Here is a 26,610-nt window from a genome sequence, read left to right on the forward strand (position 1 = left end):
GAGTGCAGTCGAGTGGTAATGGAGGCAAAACTAAATCTGGTTTCAGTTCATGAATTGACTAGATAGGTTGGCTGAGCCGTGTTGGTAAGCTCAGACTAGCTAGCACGAATATTTAAACTAATGTCTGACGGTGTGACTGACATGACTCAGAATTAGTCGCTGTAGCAAATGTATTCAAAGTTTTCCTAGCCCTAGAGCTTGGGTTTCAAAATCATCTTTTACATTTTTTGTTCATTTTTTTTCTCTCGAACCATATCGTCTATACCTAGTTGTTTTTACTTTTACTACACTGATGTTAGTCTTAATAGTTTTATATCGGTGTGCTAATTCCGTGTAGCAACTTGAACCGATGCACATTGTGCCGGGTTCTGCGATGAGCATGACTGATAGTCATCGATCTGAACATGGCTGTGAACTTTGTTTGGGAATTATCTGCAGAAAGCCCTGAACCTGTGTTTCGTACTTAATAAAACTCGTCCGAAAGATGTATCAAGACTTTTCGTTAAGAAGGCAGATTTTCTTTGAGGGGATTTAAATCATTGTACCAGACAGAGGAACTGTATTTCAGACAATCTGAAAGCAACTGACCTACTGTAGAGGACTGATATTTATACAAATGTCATCACCTAATAACTGCTTTGTCTAAATATTTTATACATAATTGCGAACTATCAATACAAATATCGACTGAAAAATCATCCTTTTTCTGGGACCTTCATTCGTGATCGTACATTTAGAACACTAATAATGAAAAACTGACTCATCTTAATTTTTTATACGTGTCTAAGAAAGTACAATAAAAAGTGGAACTTTTCGTACATGAAAAATTTATTTGTCCAGGAAATTATGTGCGGTTTACAAAGCGAGAATGTTACAGGTAAAAAAAAAAATCAATCAACACATGTTGGATTAGGGATGGGTGGGAAAAGAAAAATTGTATTTATGAGTGAAGTGATGAATTATCTATAAAATGCTAGACAAAAAAGATAAAACAATATAATGATGAAAAACAAACAAGAAAAACAAGGGGTGAATATTCGAGCTAAGCGGGAACGGTTAATAATAAATTGACAAGAACACTACCATTAAGATTTGTCCAACTTATTTTCAGTCAAAATCATAGGAAATGAGTAATTAGTAGGTAGCTTTTCGATGAGTAAAGAAACCCATTAACGTATACTTAAACCATTCTTTAGATTTGTTTACGATATAATAGAAGATAAAATAACTAGCAGGAAGAGACCACATCGATGCACATTGAAAACAACATAAATGTATACAATAATTTACAATAACACAACAGTGTAGGTTATGACGACAAAATTTGCTTACAACATGTGCATACATAACGTAACGGTTATGTATCAGTTTTCTATGGCAGTGCTAACAGACTGTAATAATGCGAATTTGAAAGACCACGAATGATAAACAGTAGCGCATGTATGATGATATTTGTAGCTTTGACAGCAACAGCGATAGTACAGCAGTAAAGAATGAAGGTAAGTTGAAAATCGCGAACATACTGTGTCATCAATTTATCCTGATGCGGTATGCCGTTTCTGTTTTTGCGACTCATGAATCATTTCACAAAAATCATCTAATGCACCGATACTTGTAGATAGACTAGAGGGAGGAGATGAGAGAAAAAACAACACAGTATAACTATCTTCGATAAATTTGTGAGACATAATCCTGTTAATAATTCAGTTGTAACAAATGTAGGATAGAGTGAAGAGTTTCAGTGCATCGAAAGTACGGAGGTGATTATATCGAATTTCATTCATCACATAGATTTTATTTCAATGATGAGAAATGATTATATAATCAATTATTTTTCTTTCATTTTATCATTCAATTATAAGTATTATTAACAACCTCAACTCCTTTATATAACTTCATTTTTAACAGAAATATTCAGCAATCGCAACTATGATGTTTAAAAAAATATTTGGTGAGACTATAATTTATGAATGACCTTTGAGGGACGCCAGACTAACCTTGAGAGTGTCCACCTAATAACCGGGACCAAATGAGGGTTATAAACCTGTGTGAGGAAATAGAATTGTGATTTACAGTTGATGATTAGAGATAGAAATTAGATTTAGGGTTTTCATCCCGAACTGACATCAGCTATAATGCCAAAACTCTATTTATCCGAATGAATGAGTGAATTTCGCGCCAAAATTCGAAACCTATTATTTTATACGTGATTGGTTCGTCCATAAATTATAGTCTCGCCCAATATTTCTGTCTTCTTGTTCTTAAGATTTTTTGTCCAATCTCCAGCATCAGTTTCAATTCTTTTAATTTAACTATATCAAAAGTTCGTTTATATTACCATTTGTGTTCAGCTGATGAGAAGCATTATGAAATAGAATAATGAGTTTGACTCAAATTGTATGAAAATATTTAAGAAGCTTCTAACTTATATGTGAAAATCAGTGAAAAGTAATTAAATAGGGTGTAAATTATCAACTTATCACATTAAATGTAGTTACGCTTACCGACCAAATGCATTAAATAAGGAAATTATCTCAGTTCTTCGCAGTTGAAAATTAGGTTCGGCAGTAGATGATTGATCTAAAGGATTCTCTTTACGAACAGTATCAGAAAACAAAATTTTCAAAGCAGTACCCATACCTTGTGTCTGGAAATGAATTTTATGTAGAATTAAAAAAACGGTGAAAACTACACTGCCACAAAATCATTCACTGAAACTCGACTACCTTTGAAATGAATGATTAGAGTAATTTAACGATAGCATATACAAGAAATCAAGTAACCAAACATTATTCGAAAAGATAATAATTATCCGTTATTTATAATCTTGACTGAATTCTGTCCAGTCTTTCATGGCATATGTGAAGCCTGCACGGATGGCCCCAATACAGCCACAATTTACAAGTCGATACAGAATAAATGAATTTATGGCTAGCAGTGCAATCACGGAAGTACGTCTCACCCCTTTTGGGACTTTCAGCTGGATGTACCTGCATTACTGATAAACCTTCTGACTGAATGTTTGATTCGATTTTCTGAGCTCTTCTAGTAACCCCCAGGCTAAATCTACACAGCAAGTTGAACACGAGAGAAAAGACGCGAAAGAGGGAAAGAAACGCTTCACTCCAAGGTTAGTTTATGTACAGAAATTTGAGGGTATTTACAGTATTTCAGATGGCCCTGGGCTCCTGGAAAGTTCTGGAACCCTCCTAAACATAGTAGTAGGACAGGTAATCGTCCGATAAGAAATCTGACACGTGACTCACCACTTTCTAGATGTTCTTGAGAAACTTCTATCCAGTGTCGATTGAATAAAATGTTTTTCCGAGTTTTCAGGGCCTCTTTAAGCTATTTTCGAGGAATCTTCTGGGTCTTCCTAACAATTCCAGTTTCAATGTTCCCACTAGATCTTCAACCCAAAACCTTTCGCTTAATAATAGTGATAATTCAACAACAAGTAGAAAGTATTTGTTGTATTGACTGACATTTGCAAAAACAGGACCGGTAAATTTATATCATAGCCTTTAAACTACTAGTAATTATGAAACGTTAACAAGATATCTTATGGTAGTCCATTAATTTAATCCAACAAGGTAAAAAAAATTAATGCTGTGAATGAATCCAAGCTGAAGTCAATTATTAGCTTAGTGGGATAATAGGTAGTCAAGGAAAATTATAGTTTGACCAATCTGGCAGCATCACTAAGCCCTACACTCAGAGTGACCCAAGGCTATCTATACGAATCTATACCTGGTAAATGAGTTGCAATAATCCAAGCATTCAATAGTTTTAGTTTACGGTTTAGCATAATCAGGGAGTATCATCATCGGTTAATACAAAACGTGTGTACTGGTTAAAATTGTCAAAAAAACTGTTACATCATTTGGTGAAAAAAAACAAGAAGAACAAATCAAACTCAGAGGAATGGTAAGACCATATCGCAAACAGTTCAAAATTAATCGCACGATAAGTAAAACACCAATAAAATCAGACATCTTTATTAGTTTACATCAAGAATTGATTCTGGTTAAATAGCCACTGTAAACTAGGTAGGATTGGAGATTTGTTCCGTTCTGGTATGGGACTCCTTAGTAGTGTGTATCCATGACCACATGAGAGTTTGAACATGGGACCTTCAGGTTTCAGTGTGATCGCCTGGCCTTTAGAACACTTAGTCGGTATCCAATGTTTAACTTCAATCAGTTCGAGACAACTCTAAAAACATATTTTAGGTAAATTCTTTATATAATGATTGAAATCAATAATTACTGCCGGATTTCAGATGAGTTTGCAGTCTGAAAATAACTTAATTTAAAATAGTGTAACACTATAAAGGTTGCATTCAGTAAATATAAACAGTTAGTATAAGATAATAGTGATGATTCGTCATTTATTCAGATAGATGGATGAAATTGGTCAGATTCTTTTTTAAAATTACTGAGATTTACCACGTCGGTCATCATTTAGGTGTTTTCAGTTTCAGTTCGGGAAAATAACCAACATACTGAAGACTTTTTTTATTACCATAAAACGTCAAACCGGGGGTAATGAAAAGACTGTAACAGAATCTACGTACATACTCACTTATCTTTTGCAGAAGGATAGACATTTTATAAACTCCTGATCCACTCCAACAGTTAGTTTCAGTGAACATGATCAATCAATACTTAACCAAAGTAATTTATTATATTGGATGATTCGATTTGGTAATTAAACTGCATAACTTGATCAGAGCTACCATTGACTAATAATTCATGTGTGTGTGATTTATAATTAGATTAGTGTGAACGTGCACTCAACTACTTGAAATGTCTCAATGAACAAATAAAATTTTAGTACACTTTTTTCTGAATGATTGCTAATTTGTGTTCTTCAATTATCGCCGTGTATTAAATTCAAATTAAAGAAACGTAGAAAAAAATATAACATATATCGAATGTCTTTTTTGGAGAAAATCAATGTGACGTAACTCACTTGTAATTTTCCCCATAATCTACATTTCTCACAACCAATACAATCCATTATACGTGAAATATTGCGAAAATGTTCACGAAATTGCTTTTTTAACACATTAGCTTCATTAATATCTCCAGCGAATAAAAGATGTTCATTAAAAATACTCCCCTCATTTCTGGTGTTATGAAAATACAAAGTGGATTGGTGATTTAAAACTGCTACAGGAATATGTCGATTATTAGTGAAAAAAACAACTATAATGCACATTTGATTCCCTAATCCTAAGATGACATGGAATAAAAAAATGTTTTTACTGAAATCAGATATAATGGATAGGTAGAATTGTCAGTGTAGTAGGATCATCTTTAAAACATGCTAACTAATTATGCTAGTTAACTGTTTTGAATGAAACAGTGCATAAATTAACAAAATGCAAGTATTATGTGGAACGACTTGAAGTTACTCATTGGTACAGTTGTATTCAGTTTTTTTCATTTATCCTTCTGTTTTTCCTTTTGACAATTCATACTCGTCTATAAATATTTTTTAATTCTTTCAACAGGACGAAATTTGTTTGTTATTGAACGGTGTGTAAGATTAATTGATAAAATAGAAATATCAGTATAGGGGATTTGCGGAGATTGTGGAATTGTCATAGTTTTAAATCACGAACCTATCTTGGCTAAACCACCACTGAAAACCTGGAAGCACTAGATGGCTGTTTAGTCTTAGTATGGGACTCCTCTTCAGTGTGTGTCCACGAACCCGTGTCCGGATATCGAATCCAGGATCTTCCATTTTGCTCAGAAACGCTTGACCTTTAGACCAGCAAACTGGTATCTAACAGTAGTCTACAGGCCCTGGGTTCCATTCTCGGACACGGGTTCGTGGGTAAGCGCTGCTGAGGAGTTTCATACTAAGACAAAACGTTCGTCCAGTGCTTTCAGATTTTCTAACTAGGATCAATTAATGATTCAAAATTGTGAAAATAAAGTTAACTGATAGTATACTACTATTGTTCATGTTTCAATAATATTTTCCATTTATACTGAAGTTTTCATTTTAAGTGTTATTTGATAGACCATATTATACTGAAATCTTGATAGATAAACACTTACGAAACTATAGAATCATTACCGAAATACGTGTATCACTGTGAATTTTCAGAAATCTCAATAAGACAAAGAGGAGAAAACGTAATAAGAATATAAAAAGTACTATAAACAATAAGTGGATGTGGATTGGAGAAAGAGAAAACAACGATTAAAAGTATTTTACTATCTCTATAGACTTCAGGATATAAAGTTACATGTAAGAATAATAGGTTGACCGTCAAGTGGATGATTATCGTGTATCGTAGTGTCGAATTAAATTAACGCTGTCGTGAAATTAATATTTGAAGTTGAACTAAGATGCTATATTTGATCACTCAGAATACTTTTAGAAATATCAATGTTATAAACAATGTAGGACGTGGCATATATGTACATCGATCCCAGTTGCCACACCACGTTAGCACAGCGAAATTAAATCGTCAAGACGAAAGACGTAGTAGAAGTAGTATCGTTATCAGTGGTAGAAAAGATTGGACTATATGATTCAATAATAGATTTTTAAAATAAAAATTATAAGTATTTTAGGGACAAAGAGTGAATACATCTGTGCCATTGTGACCGGTCCTATAAATTATCACTTAATGTCTCTAACCATAAGTTAGGATAATCAAGCAGATTCCAACAAAGTGGTCTGTACCTAACTACACAGTTCAAAATCATATGGAGATAATAAATAATAAACAAATTTATGTCACTTTTATCATGTTTAAGTCCTCAAAGACTTTGATTCGCACATTAGCATCTTCCTACATGGCTCCAGGCAAAAGTCAGTGATTTCATGGAATGATACTATATCTTAATATGGACAATATGTGGGTGCTAAATATTGAACAGTAAGTAAAGAATTCGAGTCTATCATTGTTCACTTGATTAAGAAACGTTATCTCTCTTTTTTCAGAGGATAATTAGTTGAGTCATTGAGTTTCATAGTCTTGACGAAAATTACAGTTCATATAATTTCAATTATAGAGCACTTATAAGATAGAACAACTTATATTAAATAAGTAAACTCTCAATGTTTTAGGACTTATAATTATGAATATTTGCATGACTGTTAGTTCATAGCTGAAAGGAAAAACATGAAGGGCTTTTACTTAAAACTATGGATGAATTCACCGCTTAACAGATTGTATAATCGTAAACCGAAGTTATTTTATTGGTTGATGATGGGTTATTCATACAAAAAAGAACTTAGTTACTACGATTACTCGACAGAATCCAAAACAGATTTTATTTTATTATGATAACCTAATAGTTACCAAGAAATCAATTAAATAAAGCTTACTGAATTATTTGTAGAAAATCTGTAACAACAGATCTAGTTTCCTTATCCATTTTCTCATCTCCTGTGAAATAAGTTTGTTTCATCAAATAAGGTGCAGCTTTAGCTAAAGCACGTAATTCCACCAAATAAGTGAAATAAAGATTACGCAATCGAGTTAAACCATCTGGCACAATAGATGGATCAAAACGACGACGAAATTCCTCCAAATTTGGACCCCAACCTGGATTATTACTATCATAATCACGAGATATTGGTTGATGTCGTGAAAAAACTAAAGATAAAGAATAAAAACAAGAAAGATGAACATTCTAGGTAAAGTAAATGTCTTTTATCTACATAAAGACTTGATGAAGTCATTTCTTATTAACTAACTTACCTAGTACAGATTCATGTGCTTAACCTCGAGTTGCACTCTAAATATAGCGGCTAGCGATGCTACCCAGTTGATGGAAATAGATGTAGGCGAGACAGGGGTTGAACCTGTGACTTAATGACTGAGAGTTGAACACCTTGATCACTGGTTCAACGCTTGACTAACTGATAATTTATACAACGTATTTACGATATAAACATCTTTGTACTCGATTTTTATGCCATTGTTTGAGAGAAGGATAGCGATTTTATGTGGTTACATAAGCCGAGTTAGATGAAGTAGGGTTTGAACCTGTAAAGCGCTGATTGCTAACTGAGCATGTTGGCTATCAGTTCATCACTCCTTGATTAGATTATGATTAAAAATAAATAATTGAGAATCTCGTTTTCCTGTAAATAAATATTTGTCTGATGCTCTCAAGAATCTGCCAGATACCAATAAAAATTGATAGTGCAGTAATTGTAATAGGTTGTAAACAGTTTGAAAAAAATTCATTATTATTCTATGAGATATCATTCGACGCTGTGAAATTATGTTTATGAAACATAAAAAAGTTTGCTAAAAATGAAGACTTACGACTTAACGGATATCGATAAGATAAATGAACACTGATACTACTATGCAGCCCAGACACCATTCGATAAAATGCACGCTTTTCAAGGCATGAAGATTGACCTAATATATATGGAGAAAAGTTAAAATAGCTGCACAATTAATTAGTATGCTGTACCCTTTTCATTAAACTATGTGTAACAACAAAACTATAAGCATCTTTAGGACGACACACGCGTCCTAGATTCAACTGCTAGCCACCACCCATATCTGCTTAAAACATACTTGAAATAATTGATATACGTAAGGGTAAGAGTTTTGAGAGTTGTAAAACAATTGAAAATTAAACAGTACTACTATTTACTATTTAATAGTGTGCAATTGTGACTTCATACAAAAATCGACGTCAATAATCTTAGGTCCAGCAGAGAGTAAGAATATTATTTACTTGCTGAAAATTAAAAGAGCAGATCGGATGAGAAGGATGTAAATCGAAAGTCCAATACTGTTATTAAGATACAACTTAACATTCGGTGACGTTAAGAGTACTGCTATTATTCATTGAATCACAAAACTAATATGAAATAAGAGGAACTCAAGGAGTTTGAATTTTATGAATGATCGACAATTTAGATACAAGTTCGAAAAAACTTGAACATTAGTAATTCAACTCAACATAATACAAATATTGCCTATATTAAATAGTAGTGTATAAGAAAGTCTGTTTGTTGAAAGTGGCATACATGAGATTATGAAAAAGGTGCAGGCTTGAAACAGAGAATGCCCTTCAAAATATTAGCAATTTGTGACTATACACTTGTTTCGTTTTCCATTTTATTGTTCAAAATACCCCTGCAAGTCACCAAAAATTAGGCTGTTCACGTCTTTACTATTATTATTAGTAGTAGTAGCTTTATTTTTAGAGTCGTATCCAGAAGTGATTCTCCTGAATCCAGTTAATCAGCAATTATCAGCGGTCAACAAATACAAGAGACTGTACACTTTCAATATTTTCATCAACACAAGTTAGCGATAATTCTGGAAATTGTAGCTTCCTTGGAACCTTTATATGACTAGTTGGAACGACTAAATAACTTGAAAAGAGTTTTGTCCAGTGAATTATTCTCGTAAACAGACCTCGCAATACTTCATGAATTCCTTGAGTTTTTCCAGATCCAACAGCTCAGTTGGGGTATGTATTGAATTTACCGTGTATGTATTCATATAAAATTCGTTAACACTTCAAGAGTAAGGACGAAACCAAACGTCAATAATATAGATTTTAAATAATTTTCTTTACATATACATAATCTTAGAAAATGAGAGATGGTGTTTGAATTATGTGATGGGAAAATATCACAAGTAGAATAAGGTGAAGAGAAACGTCTCAAGGTTAAGACTTTTATTAAGTAGAGGCAGAAGTGATACTTATTTAATCGCGCTTTGACAAGTAGCTATATGAAGAATAAAGTCTTAAAGGTGATTTATCTCATAAAAACACAACATTCAACAAAAACTAACCAATGGAAGAAGGTATAGTAAGTATAGAAAGCACCAAAATCGAAACAAGAGAAAACACCAAACGAAAAACAAAGGATATTTTAAAAATATAATAAACACGAATAACGAAATAAAAGGCAAAAACAAAACACTAGAAAGTTATTTTAATGTTTAACATCTGTTAATCAATCAAAAACACGACTATTTTCCCATAAAATCCATAGATAATTAAATGAATAATGCAAGGGATAAAATTCGTGTACATTGACAAACTTGTTTACAATAAATACATAATATACATGTATATACCATCACTAATACATATAGTACCCAAAGCATTTTGATCATCTAAACGATTGGGAGAAAAACGAATGAAATAATATAAGCTGCAGAAACAGTAATAGCGGTGATACAGATAAGACTAATTTGACTACAGTAATTGGTATTATTGTCATACAATCTTCAGGGAACTTTTATGTAGGTCAGGTTACTTGACTTTCATATTGCTTATATTATAATGAAACTGATGAATAGAAACTACATATTAAATGGTTTACGGTCTCAGAATGCTTGTGTTATGTCTATAATATAGTCAAATAGTCTTTTAGAGGTTATTATGCTTATGGTAAGTTCATTATTATACCATCAAACTAAGAATGAATAAAATTTGTCGTTAACATCCAAAAATAAGCAAGATGATTTAAAGTATCTGAATTCTAAATGCGCTAAATCCTAGGGATTAATCTAAATCTCTGAAAATCTTGACGCTTATCTAAAGGTCTGAAAGAATTAATTCCAATCCAAGAAGTAGTTAAGGTTATGCACGAAAACCTTCCATGTAACTAAGCCAACTATTCTATACACCCCTCTTCATAAAGTTTTTGCCAGGTAACATTGTTTATGATGAAGTATATCACGAAAAGTAATAAAAACCTATTTTAGAAAGAATTAATAAGCTTCAACGAATATATACATATAAGCACTGAAAATTCTTCGGTCAACAAGATCATGAAATCAATAAACATTAATCAACCAATAAGATAACGACACGTTAATGCCAACTTATTTTTATGTCAGTAACACTATTATATATACTAAAACATAAAGGTTGAGCAAAATCACAATAAAATGAAAATTATTTATACAGAAAAAAGCTAAGGTTGAAAAGGAAAAATCCAGAAAATAAACTGATGATTATAAAGAGATGAGAAAAGGTACCACAAAATTATAATTAATTAGCACATAACATTTAATAATAAATCCATATGGTACGCTAAACTTAAAAGTATCCATCTTATGTATGATTGAAATTGTCGATCAATAAAGCTGTTAAGATGAAAAGAAACAAATTGTTGTAGATTATCAACTAATAGTTTAACAATTAATCTGGACAATATACATGATTTTCGCTAGTTATCTTTAGAAAAACTGGCCAATATTATTAATTTTGAAATTATTTTGCTTTCATACTTCTTGTTAAATGTTGTTATTGTTTTATTATATTTGCCTTTTGTACTTTTTGTCTGACTTTTATTTTCGCTATTTTGATTGCTCTTTTTGTTGTTGTAGTTGTAGTCAACATTGTGCGAACTTAAGATAAATGGATTGTTAAAGTAATTTATATAGATGTCATTTGATAAATATTTCATATGAAACATAGGATACAAAATACTTGACATGGAAAAGACATTTTCTTAAATGAAAATGCTTATGATACTGTTATAAAGAGAGATGCATAAAGGACAATCGAAAAAAAAGAAATACAATTCATACATTTTTTTAAACACTTAGTTTATTTCCCAAAACGTGATACAAAACTTGCTTTTAAAATAATATCAACAGATATAGCTAATGAGATGATACAGTGAAAATGGAAATTCTTCCGTATTACAGTGAACAATAAATAATTTAATCACTTCCGATAGAAGAATATATGATTGTATGATCAGAACACATGAATTTACCGAAATAGAAGTACAATCGAATTGAAGGAACGGTGAATACTGCTTTGTTCAAGCATATATTTACTGTTAGTCAACTGTTATATCAAGCCACATTGTTTATCAGGGGTTAACAGAACACATACTTTTGTTAGTTACTTATAACTATCTAACATCTCAAAATGGTGTACGTGATGTCGAATTACTTAGACCAGTGATCGTACTGTAACATGACTAAGAGAACTTGAACAGGACTGATTAACAGGACAGGCATGAAAAATGGATTGCTACACATTGATAAATCAATTGTATAAATATTCATCAACCCTTGGTTTAAGTTGACACTAACAAAGCTAAGTGAATTCATTTAAATCACTTAAAATAAATCCTGTATCCAAAATTAGCAAGTCTAGCATAAACAAAAATAGGTTAATAACATCAAATATACTCAACGAACTCAATGGATATGAATATGAGGTTGTTCACCTTAAAAATAGTCAAAATATGATAGAGATGATGGCTTAGAGAATAATCGATGAGTCTACGACACTGCCGTCGGCTATGAGGTATATCACTTGGCTCCTACAATTGTGTATTTTTATTCACAATACAAGAAATCCTATGAAGAATGAGATCACCCGATAGAAATCAGTGGCAGATCTGACATAGTTTAAGTCTGTCTGTTATTTAATATCAGTATACAATCCTTTAACTCCGCCTGTAGCTCTTCTAGAGTTACTGCCGGTCCCAAGCCCGGGTAAAGGAGGAGGGTTGGGCATGGGGTTAGCGTCCTCATCCCGTAGAAAACTAACTCGCTAAAAAAACGCTTACCAGAAAAAATAATTCAAACCATTTTAACTCTGCCCTGAGAGTTAGAAGGTCTTCATTTAGAAGAATTATGACGCTTCATGGTGAAAGCCGAATTCCTTCGGAAGCCACGAGGCCGATGCCCCTTCTAACAACCAGAGCAAAAATTTTTATAGGTACATGGAACGTTAGAACAATGTGGGAAACCGGGAAGACTAATCAAATAGCAACGGAAATGAGGAGATACAATTTGGCAATACTGGGAATCAGCGAAACCCATTGGACCCAAGCTGGACAGAAAAGGCTAGCTACGGGAGAGATGCTGCTATACTCCGGTCACGAAGAGGAAAATGCTCCACACACACAGGGAGTTGCTCTAATGCTGTCCAAAGTAGCACGAAATGCACTTGTAGGATGGGAATCCCACGGATCCAGAATCATCAAAGCATCATTCAAAACAAAGAAGGAGGGGATCACAATGAATATTATCCAATGTTATGCACCCACCAATGATAGCAACGACGACATTAAAGATCAATTCTACGAGCGGCTGCAGTCAATCATAGAGAAATGCTCAAGAAAGGACCTCACCATTCTGATGGGAGATCTAAATGCCAAGGTCGGAATAGACAACACTGGGTATGAAGATATTATGGGACGACATGGACTGGGAGAGAGGAACGAAAATGGAGAAAGATTTGCAAATTTGTGTGCATTCAACAAATTAGTCATAGGAGGCACAATATTTCCACACAAACGTATACACAAGGCTACATGGATCTCAACGGACCACACTACAGAGAACCAGATAGACCATATTTGCATCAAAAAAAAAATTCCGAAGGACAATGGAAGATGTGAGAACCAGGAGAGGAGCTGATATAGCTTCAGATCACCACCTAGTTGTAGCCAATTTAAAACTGAAGCTAAAAAAGAACTGGACAAGTGGACAAACAGCAATACAAAGGTTCAATACAACCTTCCTTCGAGATACTGACAAACTCAATGAATTCAAGATAGCTCTCAACAACAGATTCCAAGCCTTTCAAGATCTACTGAAGGAAGAAGAAACTACTATGGAGGACAACTGGAAAGGCATCAAAGAAACATTGACTTCAACGTGTCAAGAGGTCCTGGGCCTAAAGAAACACCATCATAAGGAATGGATCTCTATAGAAACACTGGACAAGATCAAAGAAAGGAAGAACAAGAAGACAGCAATTAACAACAGCCGAACACGAGCAGAGAAAGTCTAAGCACAAGCTGAATACATAGAAGCAAACAAGCAAGTGAAGAGGAGCATTAGAGCCGACAAGAAGTACGTGGAAGAACTAGTAACGAAAGCGGAAAAAGCTGCGAGAGAAGGAAATATGAAACAGCTTTACGATACAACGAAGAAACTAGCAGGGAAATACAGTAAACCAGAGAGGCCGGTCAAAGACAAAGAAGGCAAGCCAATCACTGAAATTCAACAACAGCGAAACAGATGGGTAGAATACTTCGAGGAACTCCTGAATAGGCCGGCTCCAATGAATCCACCGAACATCGAAGCAGCACACACAGATCTTCCTATAGATGTAAATCCACCAACGACGGAAGAAATTAGAATGGCCGTCAGACAAATCAAGAACGGGAAAGCAGCAGGACCCGACAACATACCAGCTGAAGCACTGAAATCAGACGTCGAAGTAACCACAAGCATGCTTTACCCTCTATTCAAAAAGATTTAGGAGGAGGAACAAGTGCCAATGGACTGGAAAGAAGGACACCTCATCAAGATTCCAAAGAAAGGAGATCTGAGCAAATGTGAAAACTACAGAGGCATTACACTACTGTCAATACCAGGAAAAGTCTTCAACAGGGGGTTGCTGAACCGGATGAAGGATGCAGTAGATGCCCAACTTCGAGATCAACAAGCTGGATTCCGTAAGGATCGGTCGTGCACAGACCAAATTGCAACACTACGGATCATTGTCGAACAATCAGTTGAGTGGAACTCGTCACTATACATCAACTTCATTGATTATGAAAAGGCATTCGACAGTGTAGATAGGAGGACATTATGGAAACTTCTTCGACACTACGGAGTTCCTGAGAAGATTGTCAATATTATCCGGAACTCATACGACGGACTACAGTGCAAAGTAGTGCATGGAGGACAGCTGACAGATGCATTCCAAGTAAGGACCGGAGTCAGACAAGGCTGTTTACTCTCTCCCTTCCTCTTTCTTCTGGTGGTCGACTGGATTATGAAGACCTCGACATCTGAAGGAAAACACGGAATACAATGGACAGCTCAGAACCAATTAGACGATCTGGACTTCGCAGATGACCTAGCCCTCCTATCACGTACACGTGAACAGATTCAGATAAAGACAGCCAATGTAGCAGCAGTCTCTGCATCAGTAGGCCTCAGCATACACAAAGGGAAAACCAAGGTCCTCAAATTCAAAGCGGAGAACAGCAATCCAATCACCCTTGATGGCGAAACTCTGGAAGATGTAGAATCCTTCACATATCTGGGAAGCATCGTCGATAGACATGGAGGTTCAGATGCAGACGTAAAGGCGAGGATTGGCAAAGCAAGGGCCGCATTCCTACAATTGAAGAACATATGGAACTCAAAACAACTTTCAACCAATATCAAAGTGAGAATCTTCAATACGAACGTCAAGGCAATTCTACTGTATGGAGCCGAAACTTGGAGAACTACAACAACCACAATCAAGAAAGTACAAGTATTTATAAATAGCTGTCTACGCAAGATACTCAACATCCATTGGCCGGATACCATCAGCAATAGCCTTCTGTGGGAGAGAACAAACCAACTTCCAGCTGAAGAGGAAATTAGGAAAAGACGATGGAAATGGATAGGACATACATTACGCAAATCGTCAAACTGCATCACGAGGCAAGCTCTAACTTGGAATCCTGAAGGGAAGCGGAAAAGAGGAAGGCCAAAGAACACATTACGTCGGATAATAGAAGCAGATATGAAAAGGATGAATTACAACTGGAAGGAGCTGGAAAGGATTGCCCAGGACAGGGTTGGATGGAGAATGCTGGTGAGCGACCTATGCTCCTTCACGAGGAGTAACAGGTGTAAGTAAGTAAGTAAGTAAGTAAGTAAGTAAGTAAGTATACAATCCTTTGAATGCGTATACAAACCTTCGAAAAATAACGGACATTCACTCAGCCAATGGCAGTGATCAGTGCTCAAAAATGGTTTGCTCAAATATCAACCCCAACTAAATAATATAAGGTTAATTTTGTAAATATTATATTTGACAATAAAATGATCACTGAGTAGTGACCAGTGTCATGTATATCAAGTCCTTCCTAATGCTGGTCGATCAGGTTGCTCAGTGGCAGTCTCAGACAGTGAATTTGGGTGACACAGTATCGAATCCGCCAGGGGCCACCAATTTCCTCAAGATCATAGATATATCTTACTGACGAGTGGGGAAACCTAGGTCCAGGGTTTCTTGTCGACTGACTCCAACCACTAAATTTTTATGTCTTATTATCACATTATAGCGTGCCTTGATCTTCGTTGTCTGTAATAAATATGTGCGACTAAATCGTATGTAATGTAGTGGGTAACATAAACTACTTTCCAGATAATTGATGTCCTTTACACTATACTATCAATATTTTTTATTAACTCTATCAGTACATATTTTCACATTCTAAATATGGATATTACCAAGTCAAGTTGCTCGACAAATAAATTTATATCTGCTACACTAAACATAACAAACACGACAAGAACTGTAACAAAGAGTGAGATAACTGGTAATGTTTTCGCTTTACTGTTAGCATTCAAAATATCATGAAACCGCAAAACAATTAAACATAAACAGCAAAACAAACAGTTGCCACTAGTGCTCGTAGACAGAAAACGACAATCCAATAATAATGAATCGATCCTCCACTCAGGACAAACGATAAGATGTTTTGAAGACTGAAGTATTGATTTTTGGTGAACTTCGTGTATTTGATTAAAATTGTGATATTAAAATAGTTTATATAGGTGCCTATTTTGTCAAGACGTTGTACAACTCGTAATGGTGCTAAGAGAATGAGTTTATTTTACTAAGTAATGAACTTGCTGAATTGTAAGGAGAAGACCACCATTTGTGTTTAATTTTATATAAAAACACTAGAATTGTGGGGAAAATAATTTCTATGTTGAAGAGTATACGTTGCAACTTTTGAGATCAACCGTTTTCAGTCAAACCAAATAAGTCTCCTTCCTGAAACCACATGTAATCAAGTTTTAAAAGTTATTTGTTTTCTATAAACAAGCAAACTCATTTTTACCACGTAATCATGAACTAAAGTCTGATTTTCTCCAAGCACTCAATACACAAATGAGATTCAGAACTTACACTAACTTAGCAAACAGATAAATTTTGACCAAACTGCTCTTTAAAAAGCAATAATTAGCTCATGTTGGGTAGATTTAGATCGTTTAGCAACGAAAAAAGAACATACTGATTCACATCGAAATTGAGTAAATTAATTTAATGAACAAATTGAGAAAATGACATGACAGTCACAAAAATCAAGTTTACTTACTTGGACCTAGGTAACTTGTCCCATAAGTAATTGAATCTTCACTAAAGTGAGAATTTAGGTGAAAATATGTTATAATATTAAAATATACTTGAAACAGTTTTCATTGTAGACCATATACCATATTCTATTTGAGGCAGGTCCTTTGTAACCAGTATAACGTTCAGGATTCTTGAGTAAATCCACGTAAATCATTTTGCCAGAGCTATCGTCTGAAGTGGAGACAGAAAAGTGTACATTTGTGCATATATTACTCCGCAACAACCATAAAATCATGCAACTAAGAGACCTAATCTCTTATCACTCTCACCATTAGAGTACTCACGTTTACCTTTAAATAAAAAGTGATTTAAGACCCAATATGTTAGCCGTTTACATGATTAATGGGTTATAAACACGTTCACCACTTCCGTGGATTAAATTTAAAAAGACTAAATCGCAGATGAACCATATGGCAAACGCTTTATCTGAGAGGATCACAAAAAAAAAGAAACCATGCATCCTACTATTCAATCGCAAAACATATTCTGCTATAACGAACAAATGAGTATAAACTGATTTAACTGTAGTGTATATATTATTTTCAGCTAATATCAACAAACAATTTCTGATCAACAGTAAAGTGGTATAAGTAGGTGCGATGAATGTAACATGACCAACAGATATTTACACTGATGAATAAACTCTTCGCTAATGATGAACAATACATTTCATAATCAGCGTTTGGATAATCCGCTACATCTTAAGAGCACGATTAAATAAGGTCTAGATTCATAGTTACCCAATAATTGAACTGCTATAGCATTATTTATCTTATGTAATTATAGAAATATATTGGACTAGTATATAATTGTTGATTAAAAAAACTAGATAAGTCAAGTGAAATACTTGTTATTCTTAGTTTGTTCTTAAACCCATGGATTCAAGCCCATAAATTGGAGAACTCGACCGTCAAACTACATATTCTTTTCTTTTAAGTAGACGTAAAATATCATCTAACTTACCATCAGGTTCACAGAACGTCGACTCATCTTCATCATCATGACGAGTCCAGTTGGCAATTATGGTTTTACGTTCTTCACTAAAATATATTGAAATGAAAATTTTAGTTTGTGAGATGGCAAGTAAAATAATCTGACTAAACGTACATTTTGTCTGAAGTTTACAGTTAAAAAATTAACATTAAAATTGTTCATCAAAAATTTTAGACATAATCCAAGTCATTCGGCAATATGTTATAGACCAAGATTCAAAGTATTTGGTATAGAGGATTTATGAAACATGATTAATGATTTAAAAAATAAGATGAATGAATACTTGAACGACATCAAACACATAATCGTCAGTCAGTTATAAGCAACGTAGGATCTGGTACAAAACTGGATCGTCTTAAGATGCTACACTATATTAGTACAGTAAGCAAAGATTATTAGGATGAATATCCAAGTAGTAAAAAAATGTAGTACTATTAATTATAATATACCTTTGCTCAGCTATGACCTCACCATAAATAGTAAGGTGCTACCTAGGTTTTACATAATCGCAGATGTAGGACTAAGGTATTCCAACAATGTCATTCTCAACACAGACTTCTAAGTCTCGAAGAATTGTATACTATGTAGCATTTATAACTATGATTCAAGTATTTTAATATACAAAATATGTATCCGGTCACACATCGGGTACCGAACTTTTATTCTGAGTAGTGTTTGCATAAAGGATAAACTTAGGTTGAAATCTGTCCAGTGGCAATCTACACTTCGCATTTTTGGGAATGAGTATCTTAAAATCTTAAGATTCAGGTGCATCGAGCTTGAACTTGATCCTTTATGGAAGCGGCAATTCAAACAGAATTTAACTTTTTCCCTCAAAATATAAACTACAGTATCTCTAACATTCACTGGTGAAATCCAAAGTGTAGAAAAACTTAGTTATGGCATTCATGACTCTATCTTGAAAGTGAAAATGTCTTGTCCCAAATCTTTTCTCTATATCATTATCATAATGCTTGTGGTAAATGTCTTACTGAAACAATTCGTGAACCACTTCCTTTTAGACAAATTAATCCTTATTTGATAACTACGGTCAAACTTTCTGTGAACATCCATAAGTTAATAATTCCTCTCTTCATTATATGTGACAAGCCATTAGAGAACTTTGAAAACAAGAGCTACGACAAAAACGACTTACCTTAAGGAACTATCTAACTTCCCTAACCCACAGTCGATTCCTTCTTCTGGATACATGTTGGCCTCTTTTGAATACTACTAAGTAAAGTTAAACAAGTAGTTCGTACTTTATGGTGAGGTGACGACTCCAACGAATCTTCACGTAGCCCCAAAGGTATTTCTTCAGCTGGACAATCTTTGACTCGACAATCTGATGATGGGCATCGTTTATCATCGTCAAAAAAAGGGCAACCGCGTTCCAAATTAACCTAAAACAATCCATGCAGATAAAATATATACAAATTCATAGCTATTCAGAATGATAAAGTAAAACAGCCACAAATATTTCGACCATATCTTAATTATGTAGTTTAATTATTAAAATCTAGATTATGCATTTAACTAAATTGTAAGTTTGAACGCATGTCACAAAATGACCACTTCTGTTAGTTTTTCAGTCACTGACAGTGCTTGACATATGAACAGTTAGAATGTGAAAAAAATTCTGCCAAAGACAGTTACTAAATAAAATTTACCATGTCAACACGCAGATTAAATTTGGCATTACTTACGTGGTTTATACCACTACACTAAGTCAACTAGTATTTTTTTTAAATAATTTATTTCCACTCAACACTCAAGAACGAGCTTGTGAACCTGGGTTGAAGTCATGAATCGCAAGGAATGCTAGTGATACTAACCAATTTACAAAGTCAAAGTAAACAGAGGAAGGTCCGAACTTGTAACAGGAAGAATGGTTGCTTTGACTATAGATCTACCGACTTCAGAAGCGTTCAATACTTTTAGGACTGATGATACTAATCCATATCAAATTATTTTGCAATTGAATGGACACTTAGTGACTTAATATTTGGAACGCTGAAGTTAATTCGTTTTGAAAGTTTTAGCGGCAGTTTCCAAATTTTCCTCATTAATTTATTAATCAGTTGATAAGAGATATGAAAATTTAAGTCTTTGAAGAGTTGCAGAATTTTAGGACTATAAAACAGTCTTGTACGATAGACTCGTATTTCGAGTGGGATCTGAATGAAATTGCTTTGGAAGCCTTACTGTAAGGCACGTTGACGTCTAAATTGCCTATGATGCTGATTGACTAAATAAACGGAACTAAACGAAATGGGTGTTAAATCTGACGTGAGCTGACAGTACATATACAAATAATTAGTCGGGTAACAGTACAAATATTTTCTTGGCTTTATGAAAGTTGGCATTTCACTGACAAGATTGATAACTACTCGTAGGACATAAACAATTATTTTAAATGATAATCTTCGTCTTATTATTACATTATCGAAATTTATCAAAGGAACTAATTGCTTTAGATGTTTTACAAGAAGTTGAAAAATCATACACATTTTTGCTTTCGCTACATTAGCCTAGATTTTGTATGATGTATTCACCCAACAACTAACCCTTATGAAGGTTTTAAATGGACCATGATTTGAGGGTCATTTGTCAGTCCCCTGAAAAAACGTTAGGCAAGGATTTCGCGACAGTGTGAGGCCAAATGTACAGGAATAGAAATAAAACCAACCGAATAAGGGACATCAAGTTGTAAGATCTAGACTGCTTTCAGTCTTCAGAGGTAAGAATAGGAGATCAATCAACTTATATTAATCCCTACAATTTGTAGTACACCTTGAATGTATTGACAGAGGGTGTTGATATTACGTGTTCTGATATAAAAATCCAGTAATTCACCATTCAATGCGAGAAACGGAATCTCAAACGTGAACGATTTGATCTGTTTTCGAATTACCTTGGTCACTCGTGAATGGTTGGAAAAGATACGACACATTAATGATTCAGCATACGGTAAGGCAGTAACAGGTCAACTCGTAACTTGTCGTAAGATAATAGAAATAGGTTGAGGTGTCTGGGAATTAACAAGGCACAATATCAGGTCACAATAGAACCTATAATTTTGTTGTCGATAAGTCACTATTTATTTATAGTGCTTTTAAGTACAAAGGGATTCATGTATTAATGAGGACATTTGAAGGTTTTCACAAGATAGTAATGATTGAAAAGTTAAGTACCTCAAAGTAGTGGAAGAAATCCTTCTGTAAAATGTTTTTGATGCGAGGCAAAACTTTCAAATTGTTGAAACCAGTTATCTTCTGGATGTCTGCATTAATATCATCCACCATACCACTTAACTACAAAGTATTAAAAACAGTCTGAGCTTACAAGAGAAAAGCACCCTCCACGTTCCTCACTTGATTGCGCTAACGAGCAAGCAAGAAGAATTATAAAATGTAAAAGTGATTCTCTCCCAATCATCAACCAACGACAAGTAATTACTATAGCAAGAGAAGCTGAACCTTGAGCTTAAATTTACAAACAAGAACTAGAAAGGCTTTCAGCGTACTTAAACAAAGAAAACATAGTTCGTAAGTAAAATCTAAGCACAAATGCTTATATTGAAAGAAATATCCGTATTTTAATTTTGTAACTTTTTATTTAACTAGAGTCATTGACGGTTTGTTAGAAACAATGAAATATATGCCTCTCAATTTTCCTCCATTCGATTCGTTTTTGGCTTTATTACTGCTCTTAGGGTACTTGGGGATAATGGCGGACACTACAGGTTATATTGTCTGAACCGGATAAAATTTACTGAAAGGCTACCAGTTGGTTACAAATGGTTGTGAACGGAAGGGAATCTTTCGCTTTATGAGTTACCGTAAATGGTAGCAGAGGATCACCGAAGCCTTTAGGTAAAACCCTAGTTATGTATGACAGAAAAGAGAAAAATTAGCGAATTTTAGCAAAATAATGTTCTTAGTTCGTAAGAATGGCTATTTCAGCCAGCTGCAATTCTTGAATTCTACTACTTATGAAATGTGGAACCCGTATCAACAGTCCTTTCTGCCATATTTTACCCGCAAATTCTATTTGTTTCCATTAAGGCTTTTCTTGGAACTGAGATCAAGTATAAATATTAGATACTTGAGAGTGCTTAGAATGTTACAAATAATTAGGTCACATTTGAGGTGCTTATACCCTAGTAAGCAACAATACAGTGGCCCATGGTGTTTAAGTCCTCGAACTGATTTCATGGCTCGCATTGGGACACTACTTAGTGTATTTTTATTCGATTGGAGTGAGAAAGGAAAAAAATGTTTCCATACTCTACATGAATAAAACTTAGAAATCAACTGAAAATTACTGCATTCAAAATTCTCAAAAATGCACTTTAGAGTTGCTAGTGTAAGGTCTGCCCAAAAAGCATTTTCGTCTCAGCTAGCGTAAAACTTGGATAATTGGGTGCCGAGACTCCTAGAACTTTGAACATCTCTAAAAGAAAGGTACCTGAGTTTTATGAGTTTTCTGAAATATATCTCAAGTGAACTATTTTACTCGTTGAAGTGTTGAAAATAGAGTAGCCGATAAATTAAGGGTTCGATACTCAAGAATCAATAAAAAATATTCCCAACAAGTTGGGATCGGATATCTAACCGCAATGATTGCAGAAACTTTCCCAATCAGGAAAAGATATCCGGTAACGAAGATTAAGGGACATCAAGTGACGTTAAAAGGAGATTTGGATAAAGGCTACAGTGCAAGACTGGGAGAAGAAATAAATAAGTAAAAATAGTCCAATGTAATGCTGTCGAATGATTCTAGCTTATTCTTTCCGTTACGTTGACTTTGGTTTCATCTGTAAGCATTTGCATACCTACAGTAATCTTGAAATTATTAGTTGACCACTCTCAAGTGAAGTATGTTGTCTAAAATCAGCAAAACGTGATGAATCTCGTTATTGAGCAAAGTTTGAGTGTTCACTCAGCCTTCAAGTGACATGGCTTTCAGAATATTATATCTTAAGTAGGTCATATTTGAATTATTACCAAAGGAATTCTAACCGAAATATAACTGTTTAATATCTAATGGTTTGGGGCCAACTTACTGGGAAGTTCTGCATTAATAAAATCGATTTATGACTTTATGGATTCAAGTTATTCATACTTTTGGCGATCTAAGGAAGTTAAGAGGATATTTACATCGCATAACAGGTCCTTACAATACTCGTTGTATTATAATTTCATATTTTTCTAGATATTCCATCGCTAAAAGATTGTTTTGAATATTTAGAGATACTTTGATATTTCTTTTCATTGCAATTACTCGATAATAATTGAAGCACGAAAACTACGCAAGCAATACCTTAAGATTCGATTAACATTTCTTCTTAATTCGTGAAACACATATTTCCACCAGAAATAATTCGAAGGGAGAGAATCAACATGGTTTTATTCTACATCTCTACGCTACTAGACTGATAACCTTGATATAATGTTTATGACTCAACATAATGTGACCGTCTAACTTATATTTTATTAAGTCAAAGTTGTGTCGTTGTCTACGCTGACTCGCCCCATGCAATGGTCGCCCATTTTGCTTGCAAGAATTTTGGAGGAACACGTTCCAGCTGGTGACATAGTATGTCTATATGTCTATCTCTCCGGAATGGCTGGGACATGTGTTCCCTTCAGTCCTTACATTTTGAGCTTTCTCAACTTCCACCATCTAGAACATGACACGGATGTTAAATAAAGCTGTGGATTCCGTTTATTGTCTCGTTCATTATTAAAATCGTAAGAAATCAGCATTGAAGTTTATTTGCTCATGAAAACTCTAGTGCTTACAGCATAAACGTTTGCTAAGACATTTTCTGTGGCCTGTTACAGCACAAAGTGATAGAACAGCAATAAAGTCAGTGAGGTCATTTCTTAACAAACTTCTTAACTTTCTTTACAGGCTATGGTTGGAATGCACCACTTTCAATAACAAAATCTACGATAAATGTGCTTTATCAAACAACTCACTTTGTTTGCACAATCCACATTTTAATGATAGAATTGATGGATAATACATGGTCGTAGATAAACACCCTTAAATTTTTTCGTTCAACCCTGTAGTTCTTATGCTGAGGACCAGTGACAAGACAGTAAGATTCACATCTTATTACTTCACCTTAAAGTCGAAGGCAAAACTGCTGATAAGTAGACTGACTTGTGCTGATCTTATCCGAACACTTCCTTCTTCCTGAAGACAAACCACCTCCCAGTTGACAAGAAATAATAAACGGCTGGATCTCTACCTAAACTAGTGGTCGCAGCGTGTACCCAAAAGAATATTCAGGCTAATAAAAGACCTCAATATGCATTCCGAACACAGAAGCTATCTGTTCCACTGGGCTGTAATCAGTCATCAGAACAGGTTAACATACTGGAAGCTGTGATGTAATGAACTGTCATCATATGCACACCACTGCTGTTAAGGTTCTGCAGATAAGTTGTTAAGCACATAAAATTCCTTAGTTGGCTGTTTCTTCTTGTTTAAAAGTTACAGAGTGTTTGCAGTTATTTCAAAGGTCAAGTTCCTAAATATCAACTTTATAGACTCCACTTTCAGACATACATTTTTTTATTTGTACGGTAGACCAATTAATATCATGTATCAAGCGATTCTGTGAAGTGAAGAGATAAATTGTCTCCTCTGGAATGTTAAGTATATTAATGCAATTGTTTATGACGTCCTCTCGTATCAGAAGTTACTATGAATACGGTAAGCCGAAATTTAATGGCCAACAACCTTTTTTTCTGTTTAGTGGATTATAGAAAATGCAAAACTGTGCCAAAGACTACGTGTAATTGTGATAATTAGGAGTAGTTGAACTGTAGTACAAACTAGGAATCCTATAAATAACGCAATTGGATCAAGAAGTACTAGATAAGCACGAACAGATGCACTTTATTTGGAATTCGAAATCAAACATTCAACAAGTACAAAGGAATCGTTAGTTCATACAAACACCACAGTAATCTTCCCATGAGACGAGCTTAAGCATTTTAGATAAATGTTGCCTTTAATGCCGCGGATCGTTTACATGTCAATATCCGGTCATATAAATTATCCGAACATCACTGAATTTAAGTAACGAAACCAGAACCGATTTCTTCGATTATCTTCAGTACACACTCTCAAATTATAACAGAAGTCAACTTAGTTCTTGCAAAATTAGATTCTAAGGTGGAATATAGTGAAAATAACGCTGAATATCGAAGGAATCCGTCACCAACTTGCATTACGATACTTAAATTGACTCTAAAAATCAAAATGTTTGGGATACGACACGTCAGTAAGACTGGTCTGTCCTTTCGTATTGCTGTGAATATGAAGAGGAATAACTAATAATTAATCGACAATTTGGTGAAACGTTTTCATGCGATAATTAGTTGAGTTTTGTTGACTGTTGTATGAGTACGTGGACAAATATTGTAGTACTACATTCCGTTAACAACAGCAATTAACCAGACGACCATTTTGTACCTGAACCGGTGGTTGCACGACTACAATGGAATACAGGAATACGGAATGCCTACCCGTCTGTTGAGAAAATGTTTGTCCTTTCATGTCACTTCCATTCTGAACCGATCTCTTAATGTGCTCAGAATTTCCATGCTGTCCGTCGTGAAGTATTGGATGCTACGGTAAAGCCCCATTGATAGTCTTATAAATGCAACCATTCTATGTGTTAACAGTTCAGAATTTGCTCTTAACTCCTTATAATGTTTCGAATTATTTGAATAATAGCACGAACTAAGAGTCCCAGAAATAACGCAATTGAATTAAGAAGTAAGACACAAGCACAAGTGAATGTATTGTATTTGGAATTCTAAATCGAGCATTCAACAAGTACAAAGGTATCATTGGTTCATTCAAACACCACATCCGCCACAGCTTAAATTGGAGTCTAGGTGTTTGTAATCAATTTTACGTCTTCTTCTCAAATTCATCCTGAGTCTGTCTGACATTGTATTGGATAAGGATTCTGTATTATCTAGAATATGCTCATTAGCATTAGAATTAACAATCGAAATTGGAACTGACTCACCTGGTTCCTGAAATTGTATTTGATCTACATGTCGACTGTGTGTACTTAAGTCATCGATGTATAGAATTCTCACCATCGATTTTCCGACATTCTTCAGAACAATACCCGTAGATGGTCGAGGATCATTTCCTCGATAGTATGTAACTTCGGCAGACTCCAAACATCTCATATTCGACCGAAGAATTCTTCCTTTCAATAGCTTCGCTGGAGTCTCCTTCGTCACCGAATGTCGGGCATTTCTATATTGCAATAGAAAGGTATCTACTCCCCCTCTCCAGCTCATTAAATGTTGAGGGGGCTATAGAATCAATAGCAGTCTTTAATGTCCTAACCATTAGAACACGGATGTCTGGGAGCAGTAAATAGATGTTTGCACCCTAGACCGTTCAACCAGGTGGTGACTGCATCTGC

The 26,610-nt window shown here is 34.6% G+C and overlaps 1 protein-coding gene across 3 annotated transcripts; it reads right to left on the bottom strand.

Moving 5' to 3' along the window:
• On the bottom strand, nt 1-21,653 carry ERO1A_1 (ERO1-like protein alpha). 3 transcript variants are annotated; one of them, XM_051208969.1, is made up of 12 exons: nt 21,486-21,653; nt 21,335-21,454; nt 19,403-19,543; nt 19,297-19,370; nt 18,111-18,187; nt 17,198-17,318; nt 17,110-17,150; nt 8,306-8,404; nt 7,357-7,627; nt 4,975-5,131; nt 2,505-2,647; nt 1-1,623 (listed from the first exon to the last, which is right to left on the bottom strand). In XM_051208969.1, exons 1-12 carry the CDS (start codon nt 21,576-21,578, stop codon nt 1,536-1,538), a joined length of 1,425 nt encoding a protein of 474 aa, XP_051074381.1. In that variant the 5' UTR covers nt 21,579-21,653; the 3' UTR covers nt 1-1,535. The 3 variants fall into 3 exon arrangements, with proteins under 3 accessions (XP_051074381.1, XP_051074382.1, XP_051074383.1); XM_051208971.1 differs by lacking the exon at nt 8,306-8,404 and having other exon boundaries at nt 810-1,623; nt 19,297-19,543; nt 21,335-21,653; XM_051208970.1 differs by lacking the exons at nt 1-1,623; nt 2,505-2,647; nt 4,975-5,131; nt 7,357-7,627; nt 8,306-8,404 and adding an exon at nt 17,995-18,076 and having other exon boundaries at nt 15,501-17,150.
• Nucleotides 21,654-26,610: the final 4,957 nt, after the last annotated feature.

The sequence above is a fragment of the Schistosoma haematobium genome, chromosome 1 (assembly GCF_000699445.3).
Source record: "Schistosoma haematobium chromosome 1, whole genome shotgun sequence".
Lineage (NCBI taxonomy): Eukaryota > Metazoa > Platyhelminthes > Trematoda > Strigeidida > Schistosomatidae > Schistosoma > Schistosoma haematobium.

Excerpts from the sequence above, each read along its gene's own strand:
- ERO1A_1 (XM_051208969.1), bottom strand. The coding sequence starts at position 21,578 with ATGATTGGGAGAGAATCACTTTTACATTTTATAATTCTTCTTGCTTGC. Across the intron at positions 19,371-19,402 it reads AGTCGTCACCTCACCATAAA|TATTCAAAAGAGGCCAACAT; the intron begins GTACGAACTACT and ends TTTACTTAGTAG. Across the intron at positions 7,628-8,305 it reads TTATCGATATCCGTTAAGTC|TTTTTTCACGACATCAACCA; the intron begins GTAAGTCTTCAT and ends CTTTATCTTTAG.